Source organism: Budorcas taxicolor, chromosome 1, assembly GCF_023091745.1.
Source record: "Budorcas taxicolor isolate Tak-1 chromosome 1, Takin1.1, whole genome shotgun sequence".
NCBI lineage: Eukaryota > Metazoa > Chordata > Mammalia > Artiodactyla > Bovidae > Budorcas > Budorcas taxicolor.
In genome coordinates this window covers 130,633,733-130,661,661 of record NC_068910.1, presented here as the reverse complement: position 1 = coordinate 130,661,661, position 27,929 = coordinate 130,633,733, and the positions used below count along the sequence as shown (strand labels likewise).

The 27,929-nt window shown below is 43.9% G+C and overlaps 2 protein-coding genes across 3 annotated transcripts in view; one reads left to right on the top strand and one right to left on the bottom strand.

The window, feature by feature from the left end:
* Positions 1–5,204, top strand: part of HCLS1 (hematopoietic cell-specific Lyn substrate 1) — a 33,212-nt gene extending 28,008 nt beyond the window's left edge. The window contains exons 7-14 of the mRNA XM_052640045.1: positions 515–625; positions 1,478–1,533; positions 2,149–2,218; positions 2,811–3,022; positions 3,439–3,543; positions 4,058–4,289; positions 4,390–4,458; positions 4,658–5,204. Of these exons, the coding sequence (XP_052496005.1) occupies positions 515–625; positions 1,478–1,533; positions 2,149–2,218; positions 2,811–3,022; positions 3,439–3,543; positions 4,058–4,289; positions 4,390–4,458; positions 4,658–4,794 (992 nt within the window). The 3' untranslated portion in view covers positions 4,795–5,204. The remainder of the gene's footprint in view (positions 1–514; positions 626–1,477; positions 1,534–2,148; positions 2,219–2,810; positions 3,023–3,438; positions 3,544–4,057; positions 4,290–4,389; positions 4,459–4,657) is intronic.
* A 1,737-nt stretch (positions 5,205–6,941) lies between these two features.
* Positions 6,942–27,018, bottom strand: FBXO40 (F-box protein 40). Of its 2 annotated transcripts, none has more exons than XM_052646855.1 (6): positions 26,803–27,018; positions 26,581–26,721; positions 22,890–23,006; positions 17,130–17,167; positions 14,195–16,117; positions 6,942–10,168 (listed from the first exon to the last, which is right to left on the bottom strand). In XM_052646855.1, the coding sequence occupies exons 4-6, from the start codon at positions 17,130–17,132 to the stop codon at positions 9,950–9,952; spliced, it is 2,145 nt and encodes a 714-aa protein (XP_052502815.1). In that variant the 5' UTR covers positions 17,133–17,167; positions 22,890–23,006; positions 26,581–26,721; positions 26,803–27,018; the 3' UTR covers positions 6,942–9,949. The 2 variants fall into 2 exon arrangements, with proteins under 2 accessions (XP_052502815.1, XP_052502743.1); XM_052646783.1 differs by having other exon boundaries at positions 26,581–26,691.
* Positions 27,019–27,929: the final 911 nt, after the last annotated feature.

Genomic DNA, 27,929 nt, shown 5'->3' with positions numbered 1-27,929 from the left:
ATACCCCAGGCACTAAATTTGTGACTGAAAACAGCTTGGGTTTTCAGTGTCAGCTCATAATTACCATCATATCTACTATTTTGATTCATCTGTTTGTTCCTGGAGCCAGGAATTTTTTTTCTTGTTTTCTTTTGAGATTTACTGTTCTTTTTTTTTGAAAAAAGATCATTATACCTTTCTCAAATTACCAAGTGTTTGCATAGAATTAGGGAAAGGCATGTAGTTCACGTAAATCTGTCTTTTTTTTCTGGATGTCTCTCCTTACACTCTCTGTATTTTCTCCTTCTTTGAAGAAGGGAAAACATTGAAACAATCTTCTATATTGGAATGGAAGTGAGGAAAAGAGTGAACATTGTTGAATTAAAACTTACAAAGCCTGGCTTAGAACTCCATTTCCCTTTGGTTCAGGCCCCGCTGTCTTCCCATCATCCTGGCCCCACCCCTTCTGACTCCTCTTCCAAGCACTTTCCCATGGCCTGAGAGTGGGCTCTCACAACTGCTCCTTCCACCGTAGATTACTCTCGTGGCTTTGGTGGCCGTTATGGGATAGAGGAGGATAAACGGGACAAGGCAGCTCTCGGATATGACTACAAGGGAGAGACAGAGAAACATGAATCCCAGAGAGGTGAGTTGGGGCTGGAGAGGAGGGAGGCCATAGCGTACATGGAGCCCTCCTTCTGCACTTCCTGAAAGTTGACACAGAGGACCCAGAATATGAGGTATGCAGGAAGTGGTAGGGTGAAGAGTCTGCATTACATGTATGGCGGTAGGTGGGGGGAGACCCACCGGGGTGGAGAGGAGAGCAGCAAGCTTAGGAGCAGGACACAGGAAGGTGACCAAAGAGAAGGGGTCATTGAGGAATGGGTGAAGATGGACAGGCTGGGTGATGGTGAGAGTGTGATTTGGCTGTGAATCTGAGAGGCCCCCCTGCTTCACAGAGAGAGGCCTTCTTCCCTGGGACACACAGAGGATGGCTGGGGGGCTCACTTTAATTTTTTTTCTATTTTTTAAAATTTAAATTAAAATATTTTTTTACAATATTGTGTTGGTTTCTGCCATAGAACAGTGTAAATCAGCCATGATTATCCATACGTTCCCTCCCTCCCCTCCCCTCATCCCAGCCCTCCAGGGATTCACAGAGTGCCTGGGCTCCCTATGCTACACAGCAACTTCTCGCTTTAATTTTTCCTGTGTCTTCCTTTATATTTTCCCCTTTTCTGCCACTTCTCTCTTTTTTGTTTTTCTCTTCCCATGTCTCATATCTCCATTCTCTCCCACGTGTTTTTCTCCCCGATCCTTTTTCATCTTTTCCCACACATTCCTCTATCTATCCCCTGACTTACACACTTCCTCATCGATCTCTCTATTTTCCTCATTCCTGTCTTCTGGTCCTCCTTCGCACGGCTCCTATCCCCTCTTCCCATACATTTCTAGCATTTAACTCCTCTTGTGACTCTCAGATATTTCCATCCTGCAGATTATGCCAAGGGCTTTGGCGGGCAGTATGGCATCCAGAAGGACCGAGTGGATAAGGTAAAGCACCGGAGCACCAGTGTCTTGGGAAGAGTTCCCTGACGTCCACGGAGTGGAGTGAGAGGCAAAGTGGGTAAAAGGATGAGCAAAGCCAGGTGCCCCGCACTGTCCTCCTGCTCTTCCCATTGACTGCCCTCAGCATCTAATGGGTATGTCTTCTGACGCCTGAGCTTTATCAAGGAGAGTGAGGAGGCAGAGAGAGACAGGGAGGCAGACAAACTCCGGGGAAAAGTATTTAAAACTTCACTGATTGCTTGGTATTGATTAGCTCAGTCAATAATCTAGCCCCACTCCATTCGGTCTTCCCCTACACCTCTTCATGTACTGCATGTACTTCATGTACCCCTGCATTCCAGGCAACTGGACTTAAAAGATGTGAGATTCCAGGAGCACTGAGCTTTTTTAAAGGGACAGCTAGTCCTACAAGCCTAGAACTTTTTTACCCATCTCGCTAATGCAAAACAACAATATTTGAATACCCTGTCTAACTACTACTGAGCATCAGAAGTTTAGGGAGACCTCCTATAGTGGCCCCAATCCCTGATACTGCCTTCTGGGTCATTACCACTCCCTTCCCTCTCCCCACCACTACACATACTATTCTCCTACCTGCAGAGTGCTGTTGGCTTCAATGAAATGGAGGCCCCAACCACAGCTTACAAGAAGACGACACCCATAGAGGCTGGTGAGTTTTAATTCCTTCTCTCTGTGCTCCTCAATCTCCTCTGCCTTCTCATTCTTTTTTTCTTCCTAGACTACCTACTCCAAGCATTTAACTACCTAGGTTAGCTGAGGTAGACTTGACCCCTACCCTCAAATTCCCAGATTCTCTATCCTAAAAAAAATCAGGTTAGGTGGATATCTGAGTGACACTGGGGAAGAAACTGTACGTAGCGAACACAGGGATGAGGGGAGCCATCTGGGAAGAACACGGAGGGAAAGGAACTTTGGATGGGGGACAGTGGGTAGACGGTAGCCTGAGGGTATATAGATTTAAGAAATGTGCACAAGGAAGGATGCAGGTTAGGGGACCAAGCCTTAGAAGGAGTAAGAGCCTGAGATCACATGGTCTGTCTATGTGAAAATCTAGGCTTCAGGGCAACCTTATTCTCCTCTAAGCCCCTTGTTCCTTCATTAATACCTCTTTACCTCCATTTCCATGAGTCCCTTCTTGATTTTCTCTTCTTCTGGATGTTTAACTGACTCTTCTTCTTTCCAGTGCTCTCCTCCTACCTCTGACCCAAGACAACCCTAATTTTTCTTGACTGTGTCTGTAGCTTCTAGTGGTGCCCGTGGGCTGAAGGCAAAATTTGAGTCCATGGCAGAGGAAAAGAGGAAGCGGGAGGAAGAGGAGAAGGCACAACAGATGGCCAGGCAGCAACAGGAGAGAAAGGCCTTGGTAAAGATGAGCCATGAGGCTCAGCAACCAGTGGCCACTAGGGAAGAGCCGGCGGCGCCAGCCCCATTGCCTAAGAAAATCTCCTCAGAGGTAAGTACTCGGCCCTCCGGGATCCACATCCAGCATTCTTTGCCCGGACAAGAGCCTAGGGGGTCTGTATCCTTAGTAAAAGGTAAGACCCAGAACTCTCCTGTGCTAGCAAAATCTCCAAGTGTTATCCTTGTCTTTGGAAGATTTCAATCTAATTGTGTAATTGAGCTTCATATATACATATGAGAATGCTCAGTGGAAAAAACCCCAAGATTTACATAGTTCAACAAAAGGCAGGTCACCAGGCAGTGCAGTCAGTTACTGCTGCAAGAACAAGAGGAAGGAGCTGTCATTTCAGGTTGGAGCCCATCTTGAGGAATGACAGATGTGAACTGGCAGAGACAGAAAGGGGTGTTCCAGTACAGGAGAGAAGACAAAGTTTCTTGCTCACTGGAGAGATGCTTCATCCTTCACAGGCCTGGCCTCCAGCAGGGAGTTGTCCACCATCAGAGCCTGAGCCTGTGAGAACCAAGAGGGAACAACCAGTACCTGCCCTGCCCTCAAGGCAGGATCCCCCAGAGGTAAGCAGACCGCCCCCCAGAGATCTGCACCTTTCCCATCTCCTCATGTCCTAGTAGGTGGACATGGCCCTGCAGGCTGATCAACCACCCTGGTTTGCCTGGGGCTATCCTGACCTTAGCACTGGAAATCTTATATTCTGGGATATCACCCAGTCCTGGGCAGACTAGGACAGTCATCCTAGCTGTCATCTTTTCCCCTTTTAGATTTTTCCTTGGTCTTCCAAGGAATCTGTCTTGTGTTCCATTTCCTTCTCCTCATACCTTTTACATTCCCCTTCTGTTAACATCGTCTGTTGGTAGGTGTTTTGAGTGGATGGATGTGGGAAGAGGTTGAAGAAGGAAGAGGGGTGAGAGACTGTTCCCTAGGAGAGGCTGTTAGAAGGAGCCAGGACTGGACATGGAAGAGGAAGCATGTGGACGATAGGGTCTTAGCAGTCCTCCACTGGGAGGTTTTGGAGAGTCATCTCCTGGAAAACAGAAGTCACCTTTCTTCAAGTATACTATCTTTTCTCAGGACAATGAGGAGGCCCCAGCTCTGCCCCCCAGGACTCCAGAAGTCTTCCAGCTGCAGGAAGAGCCAGTGTATGAAGCAGTGCCTGAGCCTGAGCCCGAGCCCGAACCCGAGCCTGAGAATGACTACGAGGATGTTGTGGAGATAGACAGACATGAGCAGGATGAGGAAGGAGAGGCGGACTATGAGGATGTTCTTGAGCCTGAAGATCCCTCTTTTTCTTCCACTCAGGCTGGTGAGTGGTGGGGCAGAAGAATTCCCCCATTACATGGGAGGACCTGTCTGTTTTCCTTCTCCATATCGGTAAGACCATGTTCATATTTCTCCCTGTGCAGGATCATCAGGCCACCCAGCCAGGGCTGGAGCTGGGATCTCAGCTGTAGCCCTGTATGATTACCAAGGAGGTAGGTTGGGAGTGCTCTGAGGGGTCTGGTGCCTGGAGCCCCTTGATACATGAGCGGAGGGTGGATTTAGGGGGTCAGAATAGGGCCCCAGACTTGGCATCAAGGACAGGCCTCTTTCCCTTCCCGAGCTTTAAAGGGGGCACAGGGGTGGAGGGATTTTTGCCTGACCATCCTAATAGTCTGTCAATTTTCTCCCCAGAGGGAAGTGATGAGATTTCCTTTGACCCAGATGATGTCATCACTGACATTGAGATGGTGGACGAGGGCTGGTGGCGGGGACGTTGCCACGGCCACTTTGGACTCTTCCCTGCAAATTATGTCAAGCTCCTCCAGTAACTGTTCCTGTCTTCTTGCTGCACTGTGACTTCGCATGTCCCCAGTGGCTCTGCCTCCAGCTGCTCTCCATTTCTGCTGCAAGTGTCTGACAGGATGTCATGAGTTGCTTGAAGTTCTAGACAGACTTCCCTCTCCCTCTCCATCAGGGTTTGGAGCAGAGGAGGCATGAAGAAGGGGGTCTCCTTCCCCTCAGTGTCTTCTCTATCCTGCATACCCAGGATGATCTCAAGGATGCTTATCTTGTGGTCCTGCCTCCTTCCCCATGAGTGCCCCCTCTAACCCATACCCCTAACTCTGCTTTCCTTTGTGAGTGCTGAGCTTCCTGGTCTGTTTGCATGGCAAGGTATGTCTGTATTTCCTAGTTTTCCTAGATGTGTTGTTTTCTCTCTTTCCTTTTCTGCAGAGATATCTCTGACTCTTCTCTCTGATCAGTCCTAAATTGGAAATAAAGTGGGACCATGGTTCACCTCTATTCTTTTTTTTTTTTTTTTTTTTTTTTACTTTACAATATTGTATTGGTTTTGCCATACATCAACATGAATCTGCCACGGGTGTACACGTGTTCCCAATCCTGAACCCCCCTGCCACCTCCCTCCCCATATCATCCCTCTGGCTCATCCCAGTGCACCAGCCCCAAGCATCCTGTATCCTGCATTGAACCTGGACTGGCGATTCTTTTCTTATATGATATTATACTTGTGATTCTGAGGTAAATAGTACTTTTACGTGGCCCTCAATGCTCCTAACTCTCATTACAGGTAGAGGGAATTTTCCTTCCCTCTTTCACATATTCAGAAAAATCCTTCCAACCACCGCCCATCACTCTGAACCCTGGTGTCAAGGGCTGTGCCTTTTCCTTAGACTATACTGATATCCAGTCGAAAAAGAGATGGGCCTGGGGAATGGCAGTTAGTTTGGGAAACAGGGGCCAGGAAGGGTCTACATTAAGCAGTTCAACTTCTACTGGCTTCAGCAGATGTGAGAGGTCAGCCACCTTCCACCTGGGAGTAATGACATTTCTTTAGTGCATGATGTTGGCTGAGACAGAAACACAAATTAGGGGAAAGGAGGAGGAAAAGATTGGCCAACAACAAAAGATTAAAACTAAAAGGGAACAATTGGACTTCCCTGGTAGCTCAGCTGGTAAATAAACTACCTGCAATGCAGGAGATCCTGGTTTGAATCCTGGGTCAGGAAGATCCCTTGGCAAAGGGATATGCTACCCACTCCAGTATTCTTGGACTTCCCTGGTGGGTCAGATGGTAAAGAATCTGCCTGCACTGCGGAGGCCTGGGTTTGATCCTTGGGCTGGGAAGATGCCTTGGAGGAGGGTATGGCAACCCATTCCAGGATTCTTGCCTGGAGAATTCCCATGGACAGAAGAGCCTGGCAGGCTACAGTCCATGGGGTTGCAAAGAGTCAGACATGACTGAGCAACTAAGCACAAAAGGGAACAATGAGATGATAAAAAGGATTTGGAGTCAAAGAAATTACTCTACTAAAGAAAGTCTAGGCTTCCCTGTAGCTGGATGAATGAAATCAGTGGCCATGTAAGAAGGTAGATTGAGTTTCTCTGTGGTACATGAAGTTTCTCTGTGGTACAGGGCTGAGGCTGATAGAAGAGGTGAGGACCTTTGGACAGGCAGTGATAGGCAAAAAACAAGTCATCAAGCAAAGTATGGGAATGAGATCAGGATGCAGTGAGTTTATCTAACCCAAAGCCATTGGGATTGGCAAGGTCCAGAATAGGAGACCCTAGGCAAAACAAAATCAAATCAAACTGAAAGTCAGGATTCGGTATAGGGTTGGTAGAAAATGGGGGCTTTCTTGGTGGCTCAGATGGTGAAGAATCTGAAGTCTGTGCTATAACCAGTATCTAAACTTGGGTTCAGCTTTCAAAGATGGAGAAGACAGTGGGATCAAGGAAGAGCTAGGATTGGTGACTGAGACCCATAGTTGTGGCAAGGCTTCATGAAAATCCTTAGAGTTCATTGGTGAGCTGCCCATGTGCTTAGAGCACTGCAACCCTCAGGCTCATTCCTTGGCTTTTCTTCAAGACACACACTCCTTTGTTGCCACAGTGACTTCTGTGCCAGTGAGACACATCTGTCTCTATGCCTCGCTTGCAAGATTCACCCAGATAGACGTTCAGAGTACAAAACAGCCTTTATTTTTGCCTGTAGAGATATTGGGGTTTCCAGGGTATAGAGGTAAGTCACACTAGATATTTACAATCTCATTCTTTGTTTCAGTTTGATTAGACATCATCACATACTTTGGCAGTGATTTTCTTCCTACATCCAAATTCCACCTTGATTTTCACTTTTTCCTTCATTATAAGACAAAAGCTTCTTTTCCAGGTCCTTAAGGCAATAATCTTTTCTGCCTGGGTTCCCCAGACCTTACCCTCCACATACAGCTGATCCCTACTTTGGACTGGATTTCTTGGTGTGATACTCTTCAAGGGCTCTGCCCACAGACACCTCCCCCATCCAGGTTCTTATTCTTGGGTCCACAGTCCCCTTTCAGTCTCCTTAGCTGATTCTTAAGCTGAAACCATTTCTAGCTATCTTGCTTTTGTCAGATAATGCTTGCTGTTCATGCTGCTCACTGTAGCTTCATCCCATTAATCAGATCACTGTCCCTCTAAAAGGCTTTCCTTTTTCTTCAATTGCCCTGTCACCATAAAATGTGCTTTTTTGTATAGGCTAGTGGATACCTGTAGTACTCTGATTTCCTGCTACATATATAATTTGATGCCTTATAAAATGTGTTTGATGGTGTTGATCTGCTCAATGTTGCACTTTAGATAGAAACTGGGAAAGTAAAGTGTACCTGGAATGGTGGGGCCCATAGAGAGGTGCGGTCACATTTCTGCCTGCCCTCCTGAACCCTGGGCTGCCCAGACTGTCAAGGAAGAGCCCTCTGCTCCTTTTCTTTCCCTATATTTCTCACTGGGCTCACAGTAGCCCCGGATTTTCATCTCCCTTAGGCTACAGCTCCCCTTGCTTTCTTTTTCTAATAAAATAAAACCCCAGAATGGATTTTCAGAGCTTTCTTTCTTCATATAGGAAGGACTAGATTCCAAAAGTGTGGAACTGATCCCTGGAGAACTCTTCCTTTTTTTCCCCCACTTTATTGTTTAGTTGTTGCAATTACTCATTTTCACTGAATAAAACCCTACCTCACACTCTAGTTATAATTTTTAGAAAATGGCACGTTATATACAAATGTGAAATATAAACCAAACAATAAGGATTAGGAAAAGTAGAGTTACATTACTGACTAGTACCAAGTGGCACATTAAAATGAAAGATGAGGGTACGTCTACTCTGGCACTTGCTCTTATGCCTTCATATCGATTAGACTCTTTTATTGTTGTTGGTTAAATTCTTTGTTCTCTGCTTCTTCACAGTACCCATCTTCCTTATCCCTCTGCCTTTGCTTGCTGATAATTGCTAGGAAAATGGCATCAATTAAAGTGAGAGGGATATAAGCACGGGATAAACAGTTCAACCATCCTGGCTTCAGCTATGCCTGGAGACCTGATAGGATATATTTTTTGCACATGACCCAGGGACATGAAGCCACATCAAACAAACTTAACTCCATTTGGTTCCCAACTTAAAATCATCTAAAATCTATTTGGTAAATAAAGAGCTGCATGAAATCGTGACTACTATAGATGGTCATGTGAGGTAAGAATTTGCTGTACTAAAAAGCTTACCTGACTTACTGCCATTGGTGTGTCATTCATTAGGGCAGTGGTTCTCAACAAGAGTGATTTTGCTCCCGCAGGATATTTCCAGAGACATTTTTGGTTGTTAAAGCAGTACGGGAGCTACTGGTATTATTGAATAGAGGCCAAAGATGTCACTAAACATCCTCTAACACACAGGACAGTCCCTATGACAAAGAATTATACAGTCTAAAATGTCAATAGTCCCATGAAACCCAGCTTTGGGGTATGCCAGTTTCTCTTATGTATTTTTATTTTACTTTTGTTCTCATAAGTTTTGACTATTTGTTACCAAAAATCAGAAGTATCACCCACTTTTCACAGAATGAAGTCATGCCCAGCAAGAGGTAAGAGCAATTACAGGGAATCACTATGTTCAGATGTCTTCCTTCTCAAGATTCCCCATGGTATACTCACGTGGTGTCTAGGACCTAGTGACTGGTACCACAGGACATACGGTGGGCCTGACTTTTCCATATGCATGGTCTCCTTGGGCTACCCTGAGCCTTCTGGCATGACACTGAAGTTGGGGTTAGTGTCTTGTGATCATTTCACATAGCCCAGGGTGGTGCTGGCCCATAACTGGGCTCTCCCTAATCCAGACCGAGAATAGAATTTTCAGAGGAAAAGAAGCTTGAATCTTAAGTCACTATTAAAATGTTCAAAAGCAGTCTGTGATTTTTGTCCTAATTTTCTTCATACATATAGTATCTCCTCTGGATTCATCTCATTTTTCAAGGCAGTCCTTCTATATGTTGCCAAGATTCTACACAACCATCTCATCTGTGACCTCATTTCTGCCTCTTACTGTTCGACTGTAGGTGTCCCTGAAGCGTCTGTGCTTAGCCTAGGTCTCTATTCTGTTTGACTGTCTGGGCTTAGAGACAGTGGGGTAACTAAAAGAAGCCCTGGACTTGGCTGTCAAGACAAGTCCAGCTCCAGAAACTTCAGACTGTGGTTTTTACCCTGGGTGCCCTGGGAGGCATCTCAGTCCCTCTTCCTATACTGCCTCTGCCCCATATCATTGAAAGCACTCATAAACTGAAAAGTTCTCCACAAAAGCACAGGCCTATGCTGGTTATGGAATTTCACGGCTCTCTCATCTCCTAAGGTCGTGGGCTCATCTTCTAAATGGCCTCAAGTTACCTATTTACTCCACAGACGGATTTATTTTAGAAAAAAAAAGTAGGGGGAGGGAGGCTATTAGTTATCAGTATGGTGCTATAGCAATTATACAAGCCACGGCTTAGGAAATTCTTCCACCTTATACAGCTACTCAGGTTTTGAAGGGCATTGCATGTTCGAAAACACCTAGATAAGAACATTTGCAGTTTACAGAAGAAAGTCCTCAAAATCACACTCTGTCCATCTTCAGTAACTCTGAATAGGAATCCAAGAACGGTGGCTTCTGAGTCTTTAGCATAAGGTGTGTCTTCCTCGTGGTCTGGCTCTGAAGGTGGTGACTAAGGTCTCTCGGGCCTGTTCGTGGGACTGACACATGCTGGTCAAAAGAATCGGGTCAGTCTTGTGTTCTACAACATTGAAGGGACAGGATTTCAGGTGCTCAGACATGGAGGCAACGTCATTAAACTCCCAGGTCTTGATTTTGGAGAAGAGGCTGCTGAATTGCCAAATCTGCGAAGAGATAGATGCATGAAAGTAAGCCCTGAGTGTGATACCCTCAGGTCAGCTTTATTTAAATAGTTTGAAGAAATGCCTTCTGTTCTTCCTGGTCTCAGATTCCAGAAAGTGTTTAGTGACTGCAGCAGACATGTGTTAGTCCCTTCTCTAGCATCCAATTCCTAGACCCCCTTCCAACTGATAACCTTCCCAGCCAGCCACATGTTGTGTGAAAACGACTAATACCAACTAATACCCATCTGCTTATTGCTATATACCCTCACCCCGCCCCCTCCCCAGCAAAGTGATTAGTTCTAGAATAGACATATGATTCAAATCAAGACAACCAGTGCTAATGAGAGTCTACTCCAGAACTTTCGTCTGAGATATCAGGAAGTACATTCTTTTTTCCCTTCTGTGCTTAAATTTGGAAGCTATTGTCTCTCAGAGCTGCTAACAGCCCCCATGGACCATGAAGGGAGAACTGTGTCTTAGAGTGGAGTCACTAGTGAGGAAGTAGAGATAAGAACTGATAGTAAAAAGGTCATTTGGGGGGCATTTTTGAGGAGTTAGATCAAACCATACCTGAAGCTATTACCTTTAGACTTTTTAGTTATGGGCCAATAAATTCCCTTTATAGTTTATGTATAAATATATGTGTAAAGTTTCTTATGTATAAAGAATACATTTATACATATAAAGAATACCTGTATAAAGAATATTGTTATTTATAAAGAATACATTCAAGTGGTCTTGCCTGGAAAATCCCATGGATGGAGGAGCCTGGTAGGCTATGGTCCATGGGGTTGCAAAAGGTTGGACATGACTGAGCGACTTCACTTTCTTTTCTTTCTATATTTGTGTATTTTAAGTTGGTTTTATATTGCTTAAAAATTAAAGTATGCTAATTAATAAGAGTCTCACTAGAACAGAATCCTTAGGAGAAATCTAAAAGTCTAGTACTCAAACCCCTGCTGGCCTTTGGCACTTAGGACGGTGCCAAAGTAACTAGTTTTAAAATCTGGCTATGAAGATAGGCATAACCTGATATTCTTCAAATTTATCACTTCATCATCAGTTTCTTGTCATTGTTCTTATATAAAAAAATGTGACCTAGGATCTTGGAACTATTTCCCTTTTTACTTTAAAAAGCCATTTTAATATGAGTATCCTTTAGCTCCAACAAAACTATCTTTCTTCCTTTCTACAAGGAAATCAATTTGTCCTGAATGATATTTAAGAGTTGTCAGCAATGACTGAATTGGTAAAATTGTTAGTCAAAAAATAATGAAATTCCTAGTATGTAAATTAAACTATTTGCATTTGATTTTACAGAGGAAGATATTAGGTAGTTCCAGACTATATAGTTCCCAAAGGCAGGATCATAGTCTCATTCATGTTTATTCCTAACACATGGCAGTCAGTTATTTAACACATGGATGCAGGCCTGGATTCATAAGGGAGAGTGTGATAATTACTTTTTAAAGAAGACTGCTCAGGGAATAAATAATAGAAAATATGCAAGATGTTTTACACATAACCAATAAAAATAGAAGTAAACATCTCCTAACTCCCCCAATGCCAGTTTGCATACACTGACATACTGGGAAGAAAGTCAACAGTGAGATTTTGGAATTAATGACCTAAATGGGCATCATATATTTGTGATTCACATTACTAATACATGTACCATAAGAAAGGGTGCTAAGGGCACCTTGGATATGACAAATTGGGAGTTTCACTTCTATTTGGTACAAGCTAATAGGACTGGAAAAGGTCAGTTTTCATTCCAATCCCCCAAAAAAGGAAATGCCAAAGAATGCCCAAACTACCACACAATTGCACTCATCTCACATGCTAGCAAAGTAATGCTCAAAATTCTCCAAGCCAGGCTTCAGCAATATGTGAACTGTGAACTTCCTGATGTTCAAGCTGGTTTTAGAAAAGGCAGAGGAACCAGAGATCAAATTGCCAACATCTGCTGGATCATCAAAAAAGCAAGAGAGTTCCAGAAAAACATCTATTTCTGCTTTATTGACTATGCCAAAGCCTTTGACTGTGTGGATCACAATAAACTGTGGAAAATTCTGAAAGAGATGGGAATACCAGACCACCTGACCTGCCTCTTGAGAAACCTATATGCAGGTCAGGAAGCAACAGTTAGAACTGGACATGGAACAACAGACTGGTTCCAAATAGGAAAAGGAGTACGTCAAGGCTGTATATTGTCACCCTGCTTGTTTAACTTATATGCAGAGTATATCATGAGAAATGCTGGGCTGGAAGAAGCACAAGCTGGAATCAAGATTGCTGGGAGAAATATCAATAACCTCAGATATGCAGATGACAGCACCCTTATGGCAGAAAGTGAAGAGGAACTCAAAAGCCTCTTGATGAAAGTGAAAGAGGAGAGTGAAAAAGTTGGCTTAAAGCTCAACATTCAGAAAACGAAGATCATGGCATCTGGTCCCATCACTTCATGGCAAATAGATGGGGAAACAGTCGAAACAGTGTCAGACTTTATTTTGGGGGGCTCCAAAATCACTGCAGATGGTGATTGCAGCCATGAAATTAAAAGATGCTTACTCCTTGGAAGGAAAGTTATGACCAACCTAGATAGTATATTCAAAAGCAGAGACATTACTTTGCCAACAAAGGTCCATTTAGTCAAGGCTATGGTTTTTCCAGTAGTCATGTATGGGTGAGAGATTTGGACTATAAAGAAAGCTGAGGGCTGAAGAATTGATGGTTTTGAACTGTGGTGTTGGAGAAGACTCTTGAGAGTCCCTTGGACTGCAAGGAGATCCAACCAGTCCCTTCTAAAGGAGATCAGTCCTGGGTGTTCTTTGGAAGGAATGATGGTAAAGCTGAAACTCCAGTACTTTGGCCACCTCAAGCGAAGAGTTGACTCACTGGAAAAGACCCTGATGCTGGGAGGGATTGGGGGCAGGAGGAGAAGGGGATGACAGAGGATGAGATGGCTGGATGGCATCACCAACTCGATGGACACGAGTTTGAGTGAAACCCAGGAGTTGGTGATGGACAAGGAGGCCTGGCGTGCTACGATTCATGGGGTTGCAAAGAGTCGGATACGACTGAGCGACTGAACTGAACTGAATTGAATAGAACTCATAATACAGTTAAACAAGCCTAGCTTTATCGGGAAAAGGGAATAAAGCTTTTCCAAGGGGAAAGATGCTTTGATGTACACAATATTTTAAAAATTAAATAAGCATTTGAACCAGGGGAAATCAGTGGACCAAATTATTTTAGATCTTCAAAATGAATTCAACAACGGCAAAAATTAGTTGATTGTGGCTGAGGAGAATCTATTGGCATATTGTATCAATTAGAGTCTAGGCAGAAAACAGATGGCACACTCAGACTGGGTAATTTGAAGAGAAATTTTTAAAGGAATGACACATAAATGTGTGAGCAGTGTATAGGAAAACCAGAAGATTTAGGGCAGTTTCCAGGCTAGTAACAATCTTGAGTGTTACTACTCTAGGCCTGAATGGGAAGGAGGAGTTTATTAGAATCCAGAATGGGTAACTGTGTGGAGGAAAACCATCAGATACAGCTGTCTTCAGCGGAGAGACAAGGCCAGCGCAAAGTGTCGAGAAGGGGAAAACGCATGCAGAGAGGAAGCCAGAAGAACACCTGTGTCATCCTCTCCCACCTGCCCATCTCCCATTAGATACACTCCCATTAGACTAGCCCACCTGGAAGCTGGAGGGCAAGGGAGCAGGTTAAGGTAGTCTGCAGAGATCAGCCTCCTGGGGGACAGATCACGATGGAGAATGGATCATGGAAGCAAACAGCAGATATTCTGAACACATACACAGAGATAACATAGACGCTATGATCTGTATTATTATTTTTATGTTTATGGGTCTGTCTCCTCTACTAGGCTGGCTTCCTTGGGCTCACAGACTGTGCCTCATTCCTAGTAACCTAGTACAATCCCAGTGCTGGTGCATAGAAGACTCTTAGTAAATAATTGCTGAATGAATGAAGTGAATGACTAGGTGAATTACTTGCCTTTCTGTGAACTCTCCAGGAGGTGCCTCCATGGGAATACCTCTTCTTCTTCCACTGCAGGAGGACCATCCCTCTCTCTTGTAACAAAGTGTCACAGATACTCCTCATCAGCACGGACACCTGGGAGAGCTGGGACAGGCTAATGCTGTCTAGGAACCCAGCAATGTACTGCAGGACTTCCAGGGGCAGGCTGGTTAGAGAATTCTGGTTTTTTCCTTCTCGACCTGAGAAATGGTTGTTCTTCCTTCCCTCACTCAGCTCTGAAGCAACCTCTGGCTTGATGGCAAAGGTCTTGAGCTCCTGACTGTAGATCACTTTTGCCTTTTGCCCTGGGGGACGGAAATGGTTTTGAATAAAGGTACATCCCAAGTAGGCCAAGGGGCATCGGTGTTGGAACCAGCCATTGAGACATGACTGAATGTCTGTGTGAACATTCTTGAAATGTAGGGGAAATTCATCCCTCCTGAAGAATTTGTTGCAGGTGAAAGTAAAGGCAGAGCTGCTCTTGTTGTGTCTCCTGGTCACACACTCACTGTGGAGCTCCACGTGGAGCCCATTTGCGTTGCTGTTTGGGTTGGCAGTGGTTAGGAGGTCAGCCAGCACCGTCCCAGAAGAAAACTGTTCTGGCTCAAAACTGTATGTCTGTGTAGCAAAATCCATGAATAGCCCGTCAATGCTCCTGGACTCGGAGATGACATGACCTTTGAGTTCTCTTTCCAAAGCACACAGGAGGGTGGTCTTGATGAGATCTGACTTGGGCAGGTCCTCCACAGTGATCCCTAAATCTGAAGTATCGACGGCCTTGTGCTCACTTGGCCTACAACTCATGGCATCACCTAGGCGAGCCCGCTTCCCACAGTAGCTCACCGGAACTTTGAAAGTGTAAACAGTCTTCACTTCCTGAGCCTCCAGGTTGCCGTAAACAAAGTCTCTCTCTTTGGGTGTACAAGCAGGCATCTGACCAAAGTGAATAAGCATCCTCCCATTGTGCACCAGGTACATATTATAGTCCTTTGCATCCACAGCTGTTTTCAGTCTTTCCAGAACACCATCCTGCCAAGGGGCAAGTCCTGTCTTTTCTATGGCTGCATGAAAGTCCTGCTGCTTCTGGTCTTCCCGTGGCTCTTTTCCTTTGGCAGCTCCCTCCTCTACCGTTCTATTGCTGCTGGAAATCTGTTCTTTCTCTGGGCTGTTCCTGCTCTTGCTGTCACTGCTGGCTGATGAGCTTGTTAAAGCTGAGGCCGCATGCTCTTTGCTGAACATATTTTCCCACTTGTCAAACTTGGCCAGGTCCATCCCTTCTTTGGTTTTGGCTAACGCCTCTCGTTCTTCCTGACTTAGCTCTACCACCTCCCCATTCATGGCTGAGAGAGAGCAGCCTGTTTCCAAACCAGCATCCTCCCCACCCACCGCTCCACCCATTTCCTCCCAGCTGGCTTCACCATTCACAGGAGGTTCCTCTTCCATGGGTTCTCTAGTTTCTGGGAAAAGCTCTACCATTTTCAGAGACCTAAAAAGGACCTTCTGGTCCTGAAGGGCCAGGGCTGTGTCCAAGCACTCCTCATCGGGGGTCTCTTTCATGATGTTCTCATGAAGCGTTGTTTCAGAGTCCACGTTTGGCCAGCGGTTCCACTCCATGGAGCAGCACACCACGCTGGCAGGACACACTTGCAGGTGCTTGGCCAGCTTGTGGCGGGACATGAAGAGGGGGCAGCCGTATTCGGAGTTGAGGCATGGAACCTGCTCTAAAGGGCAGAGTAGCTCGTGCTCAGCCTCTTTGCACATGTGGAAGGTAGCACCGCAGGACAGGTGGCAGTTTATCACCGGGCAAGAGACACTGGGCTCCACGGGCATGTGGCAGTCGCGGCTGAAGCATCTCTCGCAGTGTCTGTGCTGCCCTGGCGGAGGCCTGCGTGTCCTACCCTAGAGACACCAAAGGCAAGGGGAAGGAGAAAACAAGTGACTGCTGGCAGACAAGCTCTACATGTCTGTGAGGGTTTAAGTTTTACTTATTTCCTGTTTATACACGCTGATTATAGGAACCTTGGAAAATACAGAAAGTCATAGAGAAGAGAGCTGGAGAAGAAAATGGCAACCCACTCCAGTATTCTTGCCTGGAAAATCCCATGGATAGAGGAGCCTGGTGGGTACAGTCCATGGGGTCACTAAAAGTTGGACATGACTGAGTGACTGAACAGGCACAGAGAAGAAAGCAAAAACATTCATAATACCACAACCAGAAATAACAACTATCAATACTCTTTATTTTCCAGTAGTTTATTTTATCTGTGTACTAGATGTGTTGAAAATAGGGGGAGAAAAACACACACTCATGAAAGTGGGCTACAAAGTTGACAATTGCTATTTTTGAGTTGTGGATTATTGAGGATTTATGCACATTTAATACTCTGAATACAATTTTTCTGCTTTAACTTGCTATTATGTTATGTCTAGGCTGTTTTAGAAATTTTTCTTTGCAAACTGTTCATAGCGGCAGTGTAACATTCCAGAACGAGTGATCATTCACATGATCAACCACCAGGGGGCACGCTGGGAGGACCCAAGGCGGGTCTGGTTTTGTTCACATCTTTTGGTCCTCAGCACCTGTCACAGGGCCTGGATCATTGTAAGCACTCAATAATATTTGTTGAATGAAGGAAGTGTTAGTCATTTAGATTACAGCTGGATTTTTTTCTTTTTCATATATAAAGTTTTACCAAAAATCTTTGCTCATCAGTCTTTCTCAGGTCTCTACTTTCCCTTAACTCTGTGTCGGTTTATTCTAGGTTCTGCTCTAGAAGCTCTGGTTCAGCAAAAAGCCGATATATATCATTAGACCAAAAGGACAAACCCACCAGCAGCTTGGGCTACAGGCTAAATGAGGCCACACCTGGACCTCTGAAAGGTGAAATTCCAGAGAGCACCTGGTACTTACCATAGCTTCCAAATTTCTTCTGGCTTTGAATAAGAACTCTAGGGGAAAATATAAAAATACAAACATGAATGATTCGTGAAAAAGTTATTTTATCTACTTTAACAGGGGCCAAAATGACTTCAAGTACTCTTCCATCACCCTGGGCCCCCCATTTTACAGTCAAATATGCTCTTCTTAGGTACACTTTTACTTTCTCTTTCTTTCAATACACACACATTTTTTTTGCCAAGCCACTTGAAGATAAGTTGCTGACATTATTACACTTTATCTTACTGGCGTATATATGCTTACTTATCTGTAAGTACTTCAGCATGTATTTCCTAAGAATAAGACATTTTCTTTTGTGACTACAGTAACATTATCTCACCTAAGAAAATGAAAAACAATTTTCTAATATCATGTAACATGCTGTCTATATCCAAATTTTCCCAATTATCCCCAAAATGTCTTCTGTACTTTAAAAAACAATTTTCAGTTCTTGAGCCAGAATCCTGGTAAGGTCGACTTGTTACATTTGTTTAAGTCTTTTTAGCCTCCTTTAATCTGGAAAACCCTCATTAACTTTTCTTTTTTAGAAAAGACAGCCTTAAATCTCAAGGAAATTGTATGCTAGTTTATTCTTGTATTCATTCTTCCATCCATTTATTCAACAAGCATTTAGTTACCTACTATATATGCCAGTAAGTGAGCTTAAGGGTTACCTAGACTGCTTGTTGGAGAAGGAAATGGCAACCCACTCCAGTATTCTTGCCTAGAGAATCCTGTAGACAGAGTAGCCTGGTGGGCTGCTGTCCATAGGGTCCCATAGAGTTGGATACAACTGAAGCAACTTAGCATTCATGCATGCGTTGGAGAAGGAAATGGCAACTCACTCCAGTATTCTTGCCTGGAGAATCCCAGGGACTGGGGAGTCTAGTGGGCTGCCATCTATGGGGTCGCACAGAGCTGGACTCGACTGAAGCGACTTAGCAGCAGCAGCAGCAGCAGACTGCTTGTTAAAGTGGCTTTAAACACTATTGTTTATTATAATCAGCTGTAATGCTTCTTACATATATAGCTTTGCACTGTTCAGTAGTGTAGCCACTGGCCACATGTGGCTATTTAAGTTAATCAAAATGAACTAGAATTAATAATTTCGTTCCTCAAGTCATACTACATTTCAAGTGTTCAGTAGCCCCATATGGTTAGTAGCTACTCTATTGGACAACACAGAATAGACTATTTTCATCTTCATAGAAAGTTTTATTGGACAACCCTGCTATGGATGCTGGCTATACCCCTGACCTGAGTGAAGTGAGTGTTCTGAAACTTACATTCTTAACACATTCCCTATCTGACTCGTGCACTGAAAGTGTGAAAGAGAGATCATGCCGGAATGCTCTATAATTGCCTGAATCAGGAGGCAGGTGAGAAGCTGCTAGCCAGAACATTGATAGGTTCAGGGCCAAGTAGAAGATAAATCAGCCAGAGAGAGGGGGGGAATGCTGAACAGAGTGGAAGGACTGTGAGGGCTGGGCTGAGAGGGAGCAGAATAGGTTCAGACAAAGATCTTTTGGATGCAGGAGTCCAGCCAGTTCTTTCAACATAAAATTTAACATTCAGGTGGGCTTCTGCCATATTCCAGATCACTCCTGGGTTGGGGGTGGGGGGTGGGAATTCCCATTGTGGACCTGTGGGAATTTGTAAATATTAGGTTCAAGCATCTGGAATTTTGGCATTCAATAAGGAACCATTTGGGAATTCCCTGGTGGTTCAGTGGTTAAGACTTTGAACTTCCAGTGTAGGGGGCATGGATTTGATCCCTGGTTGGGGAACTAAGTTCCTACAGGCTGCATTAATTAAAAACAACCCATCTGGGAATTTTTTAAAAAGGAACCATTTATCATTGTAATTAGGGGTACTAATAAGTAGGAGTGGGAGGATGGAGTGGAAGGACCTGGAGTTAGAAACTACCATGTGGAGAACATGCTGGAGGCTGAGACGGTGAGACAGAAGACGGCAGAAACGGCAGAAGTGGAAGAGACAGGAGACATTACAATGTTACAAGTAACATTTTTGCTTCTGACTTGAGATGGGGGAAGAAGAAAAGCCAAAGATGATGCCAAGAAAGTGAATCAAGAAGAGAGAACATTGGGTGTAATTCTGAGAAAAATGGAGGTCTAAGGAGGAAACTGTCTGGGGAGGAAAGATGGGCCCAGCGAGCACAACACAAGTTGCTTTAGGTCATGACAGACCGTGTGGGTGGGAAGATGAGGGAGTAGAACAGAGAGACGCAGACTGGCGAGTTACCCACTTAAAAGCGAGAGGAAGCCATAACTGGAGACGTGAGCACACAGAATAGAAATCGGAGCCATGAGGTACAAGGCTAAGTGTGACCACTCTGGGGGTAAGAAGTAGAGCCACAGAAAGAACGCCAAGAGCTAAGAGAGTCGGGACTGTGTTGCCAGATCTAACGGAAAGGGTGAGCGATGGCCTCCGATGCCACCGTGAGGTTAAGAACAGTGATGACAGTGCCGCCGCTCGTGGCAGGTCCCCGAAGAACTCTTGCCAGAGCATGCGCATTTCAGCTGTGACGTGGGACTTTTGGCCATTCAAAATCTGGCGTTTGTTTGGAGTAGAGGAGAAAGCTATTAAGCACACACTTCAGTGCTGGCAGGGCGTATGCCCTGCCTGGGAGAATGAGACCATCTGTTTTCTATTCATGACAGACATTCATCAAGAATGAACTATGAATGACTCATGGTCTCCTGTTGGGTTTTAGGTGGGAAAGAAGATTGGAGCAAGGCTTTGTGAAAAAAGCTAACAGTACCGGGAATGTCCAACTTCATGTTTGCCAGTCAGATTCTGTGACAAAGTTGACCCCATTTCCCAGCAAGGGCAGAGCAGCCCTGGCTAGTTCTGTGCACTCCCTGTGTGTAGTGAGAACTCTGCCCTTATCGGCAGACATGTGTCTAGCTGGAGGAACAACAGTAATAAACTCTAAGCTCAATCATTTCTTTTAAGCTGAGGTATAGTTGATTTATAATGTGTTAGTTTCAGGTGTACAGCAAAGTGATACATACATCTATATCTATTTTTTCATTCATTTCCTTTATTGGTTATTACAAAAATTAAGTATAATTCCCTGTGCTATACAGTAGGTCTTTGTTGCCAATGATTTCTTATCCTTCAGCATTATAAAAGATTCTTAAGAACAGTGGTTTTGAGACTAGGAACATTTGTAGTGGAGCCTTAGTTATTTGAAACTATCCCTTTAAGAGAAAAGAAAAGCAATGCATGGAAGCAACAAAGATGCTTTTGCTGCTGTTGTTGCTCTATGTTGCTATTTAAAGAGCTTCTGCCAGGCTCTGGAGCTACCCCAGATGAGTGACTTTGAGAGAGGACATGTGCTCAGCAGAAAGACACTGAGTGGAGACCACTCATTGGAGATGTTTGGCAGTGGAGGAAAGGAGAAAGATAATTATAGCCTAAGGGCATAAGATATCACATCTAAACCTTTTGTTGTATAGCTGGGGAAAAAATACATTCCAAAAACATTCCTACTATGATAAAAGACAATTCAAAATTGTTGATATCCTAATTATTGCCGGAGAAATAGGGTGACCAAACACGCTAGTTTGCCTTAGACACTGAGTGAGCCCTGAAAGTCCCAGGTCCCAGAAAACCTCTTAGTCCCAGATAAATTTTGACAACTGATTGATCACCTTAGGTTGGAGCCAACTGGTGTTGCCTCAGCTTAACCAAGTTAGATTTATCATAGGTTGTCTCATGATATGAGATGCCCTTTTCTCCCAATTTCTATTTCAGTGCAGTGACTGGATCCTTATCCTCCATGGGGTTTGTCTAACTTGCCAAGACTGAGTGATCTCTGCATTTTGGATATCATACAGGAAGAGAAATAAGATATCAATGCTTAACATGTGTATTTATATAACATCTCATTTAATCCTCACAATAGTCTTGTGAGGTGGGTATTACCATCTCCAGTTTACTGATAAGGACACTGAGGCACAAAGAAGCTTAAGTCTGTGTGACTTCAAACTCTACTCTCCACAGTGTCCATTGGAGATCCATACAGACCTCTGTGGTCCATCTCTATGATCAGGGGAGAATGTGAGCCCATGGCTATACTCTGTTAGGTGATAGCCTCTTTTCCTTCAGATGAGGTGCAGAAAGGTGTCTACATGTATTATCTTTCCGAATTGTAGAGGAGCTGGATGCTTCACCTTCATCCCAATGATGATTTTGCGGGGGGGGGGGGGGGGTCCTCCTCTAGAGCCATCCCATATGGTGCCCTTCTGAACAGAAACAAGATGACCATCCAGGTCCTATGCCTTCACAGTTCAGGGAAATTTTTTAGGGTTAAAAACGTTCACTTCCATATGGAGTCTGAGATTTAAAATGAAACATCTACCAAATCAAAGCATATAGAACTTCTTCACTGTGAAAAACCTGATGAAGTTCTGTTTATGAAACAGAGTATGGTTACTTGGGTGACATTTTCCCCTTCAGTCTCCATGCCCCTATAGTTACCTTTAAATTATTGCTCCCTGTCAGAAAAGGTAATTCCCTCCTCTTAAAAATGAACTTCAATCAAGTTTGGCCAAAACACTCTCCCCCAAAATATGTTTTAAAGTTCCCCTGTCTAGGGGACACAATGCTATATAATTTATACTTAAATAGTTGAGCGATCTACACAGAACTAGATTTTACTAATTGTACTGGATGGAGTTTAAATAGAATATGAGTAGATAGGGGCTTCCTGCGTAGCTTAGTTGGTAAAGAATCTGCCTGTAATGTGGGGGACCTGGGTTCGATTCTTGGGTCAGGAAGATCCCCTGGAGAAGGAAATGGCAACCCACTCCACTATTCTTGCCTGGAGAATAGTAGATAGAAGGACCAAGTGCAGTACATGAGTTCAAGGGATGAATCCTTCTTTAAAGAGATAGAGGAGAATTTAGAACCTGACAAAGGAGCAGAAACTATTTGATGCAAGTTTGGTGCTCTGTGGATCACTCAGAAAGGAGTAAATTAATAAGCAAAGGCAAGTCAGCTAGAATAATAGTCCTTAAAATATGGTACCTAGACCAACAGAATCAGAATCACCCAGGAATTGGTTAGAAAAGTACTGTATTGGGCCCCACCAAATCAGAACTACTGAATCAGACCTACCAGCTGATTGTACTGTAAGCTCAAGTCTGAGAGCTAGAAGAGCCTGATATTATGCCCCAATCACAAAGAAACTAGTGCCTGGTTATGTGGAAAGGCTTGGGAGAAAGATCTGAAAAGGCAGTTGGCAAATCTATCCATTTCTTTCCATCTCCACCACCACTGCCCAGGTCCAAGCACCATCATCTCTCATCCAGTCTGGAGCAATACAATTATAATCTCTCTTACTCCTCCCATTTTGTGCCCCATAATCTATATTCGTCAGCAAAAAGAGTGATTTTAACAACTTTTAACATTAGATTACTACTTCCCTGCTTAAAATCTTCAGAGGATCCCATCCTATCACAAGGAATAAGGTCCATTGTCCTTATCTTGGCCCACATGGTCCTTTCTGAGTGTCCCTTGCTTGTCCCTTTTACCTCACCTCTCTCCCTTGAGCACTTAGTTCCAGAACTTTTTGCTCATTCTTCTGTAGGAACTTTGTACTTGCTCTTTCTCCCAAGAGAATTCACCGCCTGCTCCTTAATTGCTTATGGGTTTCTTCTCCCTATTTAGACTTTACCTTACCGACTACTTCCACAGAGGTCTTACCTGATACCCCCAATCTGAAGTAAATTAAAGAGGGGACTCCCTGGTGGTCTGGTGGACTCTGCTTTTTCACTGCCGAGGGCACAGGTTCAATCCCTGGTCAGGCTAAGATCACGCAAGCTGTGCGGCACCACCAAAAATTAAAAATAATAAAAATAAATTAATGAACACATGTTCTGCTGGGTAATTTTTTGAGAAGTTACTGAATCTCTCTAAAGCTAATGTATTCATCCATAAAATAGGCCTCATCATAACTCAGGATTGTGTGAGGATCAAACGAGATAGAGTAGCGAATGTATCCAGTATACAGGAGTCACTAAACTGTCCTTTCTCTACCGAGGCCACTCTCACGGTCACCACCCCTGTGCAGACCTTATTTCTGCCCATGGCATCACACCCACACCCCTTGGCTGACCTTTCCATTTTCAGTTCTCTCTCATTCCACTGGATCTTACATACCCCGCCAGTTTAACCATTCTCAAGCCCCTATTAAAAAAAAAAATCTTTCCTCACTCCTTTATCAATGTGAATCTCCCTGCTGCTGCTGCTAAGTCGCTTCAGTCGTGTCCGACTCTGTGCGACCCCATAGACGGCAGCCCACCAGGCTTCCCCGTCCCTGGGATTCTCCAGGCAAGAACACTGGAGTGGGTTGCCATTTCCTTCTCCAATGCATGAAAGTGAAAAGTGAAAGTGAAGTTGTTCAGTCGTGTCCGACTCTAGCGACCCCATGGACTGCAGCCCACCAGGCTCCTCCGTCCATGGGATTTTCCAGGCAAGAGTACTGGAGTGGGGTGCCATTGCCTTTTTTGGTGAATCTCCCTAATTTCCCACAATTCTGGCCTCTTGTATTCGCCACAAAGGGCTTCCCAGGTGGCGCAAATGGTAAAGAACGTGCCTGCTAGTGCAGGAGATGAAGGTTGTAAGAGATGGCAGTTCGACCCCTGGGTCAGGAAGATCCCCTGGAGGAGGGCATGGCAACCCACTCCAGTATTCTTGCCTGGAGAATCCCCATGGACAGAGGAGCCTGGTGGGCTACAGTCCATGGGGTCTCAAAGAGACGGACACGACTGAGAGGCTAAGCACGGCACAGCACTGCACACATGCTAATTTGTTTTTTATTGTTGTTCTGTTTTGTTTTAAAGGGGGATAAAGAAACATTTTCAACTTTATTACGTTAATGTGGCCTTAACTGAATGGAAAAGACTCAGTGGACTCCAGTTATGACAGATACTCTGAATGCTGCCAGGATTGTTTGTATGACTTTACAGCACTTGTTCTTCACCCTTGCATTCATAGAATCAGAAATCTGGATCAGGCAGATAACCAGAAATCTTCTGCTCTGGAGTTTTGCAAACGTCAGTGTGCATAGTAATCACCTGAGCAGTCCTTTTAAAATGCAGGTTCTGATCTTGTAGAATGAAGGGTTATGAAAAGGGTCTAGTTTAAGCTCTTCATTTTCTACAAGAGAACGGAAGCCCAGAGAAGGAATGTCTCATTGCCCATGCTCCCCAGAGTCTCTGACTCTGATCACACGCTTTAATTTTTTCTACTTCACCTTGATGTTTATTAAGAAATTCTGTGGAAACCACAGTACCACACAGAGCTACCTGTGTGACAACGGCCAAGGGCTTGTGGGCAGCTGAGATGATACCAGGGGCAAAGCAGGACAGAGCCTGGAAGAATGAGGAAGAGGTGGTGACCAAGGGTCACTGGCCAGAAGGTCGTGAGAAGGCATACAGCAGGTATATTTACATCACTGACTCAAACAAAAGAGAATGGGATTAACAGATGATAGTTTTCACATTCTTTACTACAAAGTTAGTAGACAATCAGGGTTGGTGTCACGGAGGTATTTTTAGGCAAGGGGCCCTCCCAGCACCCCTCACATGATGTCAGCGACTAACTATTTTGCTTCCTCATGTGGCTAGCCCTGGCAATAATTATTTATTCCCGAGCTTTAACTTTAGTGGAAGTGACAAGGTCAAGAGTTTAAGAACAGAGATTAACTGTTAAGCTATTAACCAGCCAATTAATTTGTTACCTTAATTATACATTGTTAATCTGTTTCCCTGCTGTGGAGATATTTAATTTTAGGGAAAGAAAATGTATGAAGTTAAATATTCAAATAATTCCTTTGCCTCTTGAGATTTTAACACAACCAGTTGGCCAAGGAAAATTCCCACATGTGGTCCCATAATCCTGGGCTTTCAGGCTATGATTTCAGCCCTTTCACTATACCCTAAAAACCATCCTCCCCTAAATCACCATTTACAGTTCTCTACCTACACTAGAAATCTATCTTTAAACTTTCTAGTTATTTAATTAGCTAGTTAATTCTCATAACTGGCTCTTGTATTACTAGTGTCAGTATTTTAAATTTCTGTTTTGTATTGGCCAAGAAAATGCAAACTGGCCGGATTATTTAGAAGTAGCTCTGAGTCACCTGGTCTGATTGGTTATTGCTAAGCTAACACACCATTTTGCTAGGACAGTATTCAGTATACACCTTGAAAACTTTGGTGCTCCAGAAACCTTGACAAAATTAAATGAAGTGAGGTAGTTATACATAGTGCATTTGATTGTACCTAGCAAACAGGCATAATTATAACCCAGACACTGATAGCAAAGTTATGGGATGCATCTGGAGGTTACAGAGGCTGGCAGGAAGGAACCAGGCATTAGGGTGTCTGGTGGTAGGTCTCCTTTTCCTGGCATTGGTGGCATTAGCCAGTACACTGCAAAGTTCAGAGTGTGCAGAATCATTTTTGCTGCACAGGCCACTTCCCAGGATGTCCTTGGCTGAACTTTTAACTCTATCACACTAAGCGAGGTCCAGAGGAAAACAGGAAAATAAACACTGCACCCTTCTCCCTGCCAATTTGTTTGTACATGCAACATTATGAAATTATTCCCAAAGCTGGAAATAACCTGTCTACACTTTAAAGGGTTTGATACTTTAAGTATCATTAATCATTTTACTTTTATCCCTCAGGATGTGCAAATTTCAAGTTTGCGACAATTTTTGTTTTACCTGCCTGTAGAAGTTTTTCAACTTGTGAAATACTTTCACTTCTATTCCACAAATGTATTTGGATTCAAGAGAGCTGGGAAGGAATGAGTCATGTTTAGGAAATACTGTTAAATAAAAACAGATTTTAAACTCTGCAGGCAGAATTTTTAAAATATATGCAGTAAATACAATTGTGCTAAATTAACCAGTAGTGTCACAGGTGATGAAATTTAAAGTACACGAGAATGGCTTGCAATTAACACTGTGAATGTTGGTTGGGGAAAGATCACACATTTGGACTTCAGAAAACAGAAATTCTGGGGCTGGGCCTTTTATCTGTTTTCACCACTTCCTCCCCCTCCCCTATCTTGAACCCCCATCAATACTGTGTAACCTTAGAGACACCACATAACTACTATGGTTGATTGCAGAAGAAAGAACCTAAGCTGTTAGAAAGCAGGTAATCTCCTAGTCTAAGATTTTAGATTCAAAGCAGGAGTTCACATATGAAACGAAAGCAGAGTTTCACTGTCTGAGCCAACCTTTTCTCCCTCATATGTAACTAATTTGTTTTAACAACCCTCTTGCTCAGAGCAAAAAGGTGATGGGCAGCTCAGCCTCTGCGTCCACGTTCACCATTCTAAATTCCGCCTTGATGAGCCTGCCCGCGTCTAGAAAGCTTACCTTGCCGGCACGGGCTGAGTCAGCACGTGCTGCACCCGCGTCCCTTGGTTGTGAGCAGGCAGACTGCCGGAGGTGGCTGGGCGTGCATCGGCTGCTGCAGAGAACCGAATTCTGTCGTGGAGGTAGGGAAAGGAGAAAAAACTTCAACAGAAATAGTCCAAGTGCTTCGAAGTTAAAAATAAAACTATATCACAAGGGCCAATGTGACCAGGCTCAGCTTACGATTTTTTTTCTTTCTCCTGTATTTATCAACGCTCTGTCTCTGCTGGAGAGGCAGTCACAGGGGAAGCCGGAAGGCAAATGGGGTTTTATATCAGTGGGTTTTCTTTCCCTTGAGGAAGGAGGAAAATCCTTTTAAGAAGGGTAATTTTCAAGGCCAGAGCAGCCTCTCCGAGTCCTGTGCATAGGGTTGGCAGATCCAGCTGTGCTCCCTGTGGCTGGTGGAGCACTCAGGACAGGCTGCTGCTCTAATTATAACCGTGCTTTGCACTTAAACATGTCACTGGCTGAGGCAGCAACTTGTGAAAGTGACATGTGGTCCTCTGTTTCTCCTATTTCTTGTCTTGACAAGGAAGTGGCTGTCCTCTCCCAGCCCTCTTCCTTCCCTGGTGGTTGGGAAAGGAAGAGTTTGTAATTCAGAAATCAGGCATAGTTTAAGTCCAGTGTGAGAAAACTAGAGGTGGTAGGAGGCTTAGCTATTACTTAGTCCAACTCTCTCTTTTTTACAGTTGAGGAGGCAGAGATTTAGAGAAAGTAAATTTTGCCTAGATCTTCTAGCGCTACGTTGAACAAAAGGATTGAGTGGTTATCTCGTAACTTGTTTTTTAGATATGTTCATTTGCGTTGTATTCTACCTATAAGTGATATGATGTGGGATTTGCCTTTCTCTTTCTGACTCATTCCACTTAGTATGATAATCTCTAAGTCCATCCTTGTTGCTGCAAATGGCACTGTTTCATTCTTTTATGGCTGAGTAATATTCCATTGTGTATAAAGATATAGATAGATAGTGCTGCTATGAATATTGGAGTGCGTGTATCTTTTCTAATTGGTACTTTTGTTTTTTCTAAATGTGGACCCTAGAGTGGAGTTGGTAGTTCTATTTTTAGTTTTTTAGGGGACCTCCATTTTGTTTTCCACAGTGGCTGCACCGATTTACATTCCCACAGTGTTCAAGGGTTCTCTTTTCTCCATATTCTCTCCAACAAGTTATTTGTAAATTTTTTGATGATGGTCATTCTGACGCATGTGCTATCTCATTGTGATTTTGATTTGCATTTTTCTAATAGTTAGCTATGTTGAACATCTTTTCATGTGCCTGTTAGCTGTATGTCTCTTTGGAGAAATGT

Bases quoted from the DNA above. Each gene is read 5' to 3' on its own strand.
- FBXO40 (XM_052646855.1), bottom strand. The intron at 10,169-14,194 runs GCAAGTAATTCA...ATCTCTTCGCAG, and splicing joins CCTGGAGAGTTCACAGAAAG to ATTTGGCAATTCAGCAGCCT.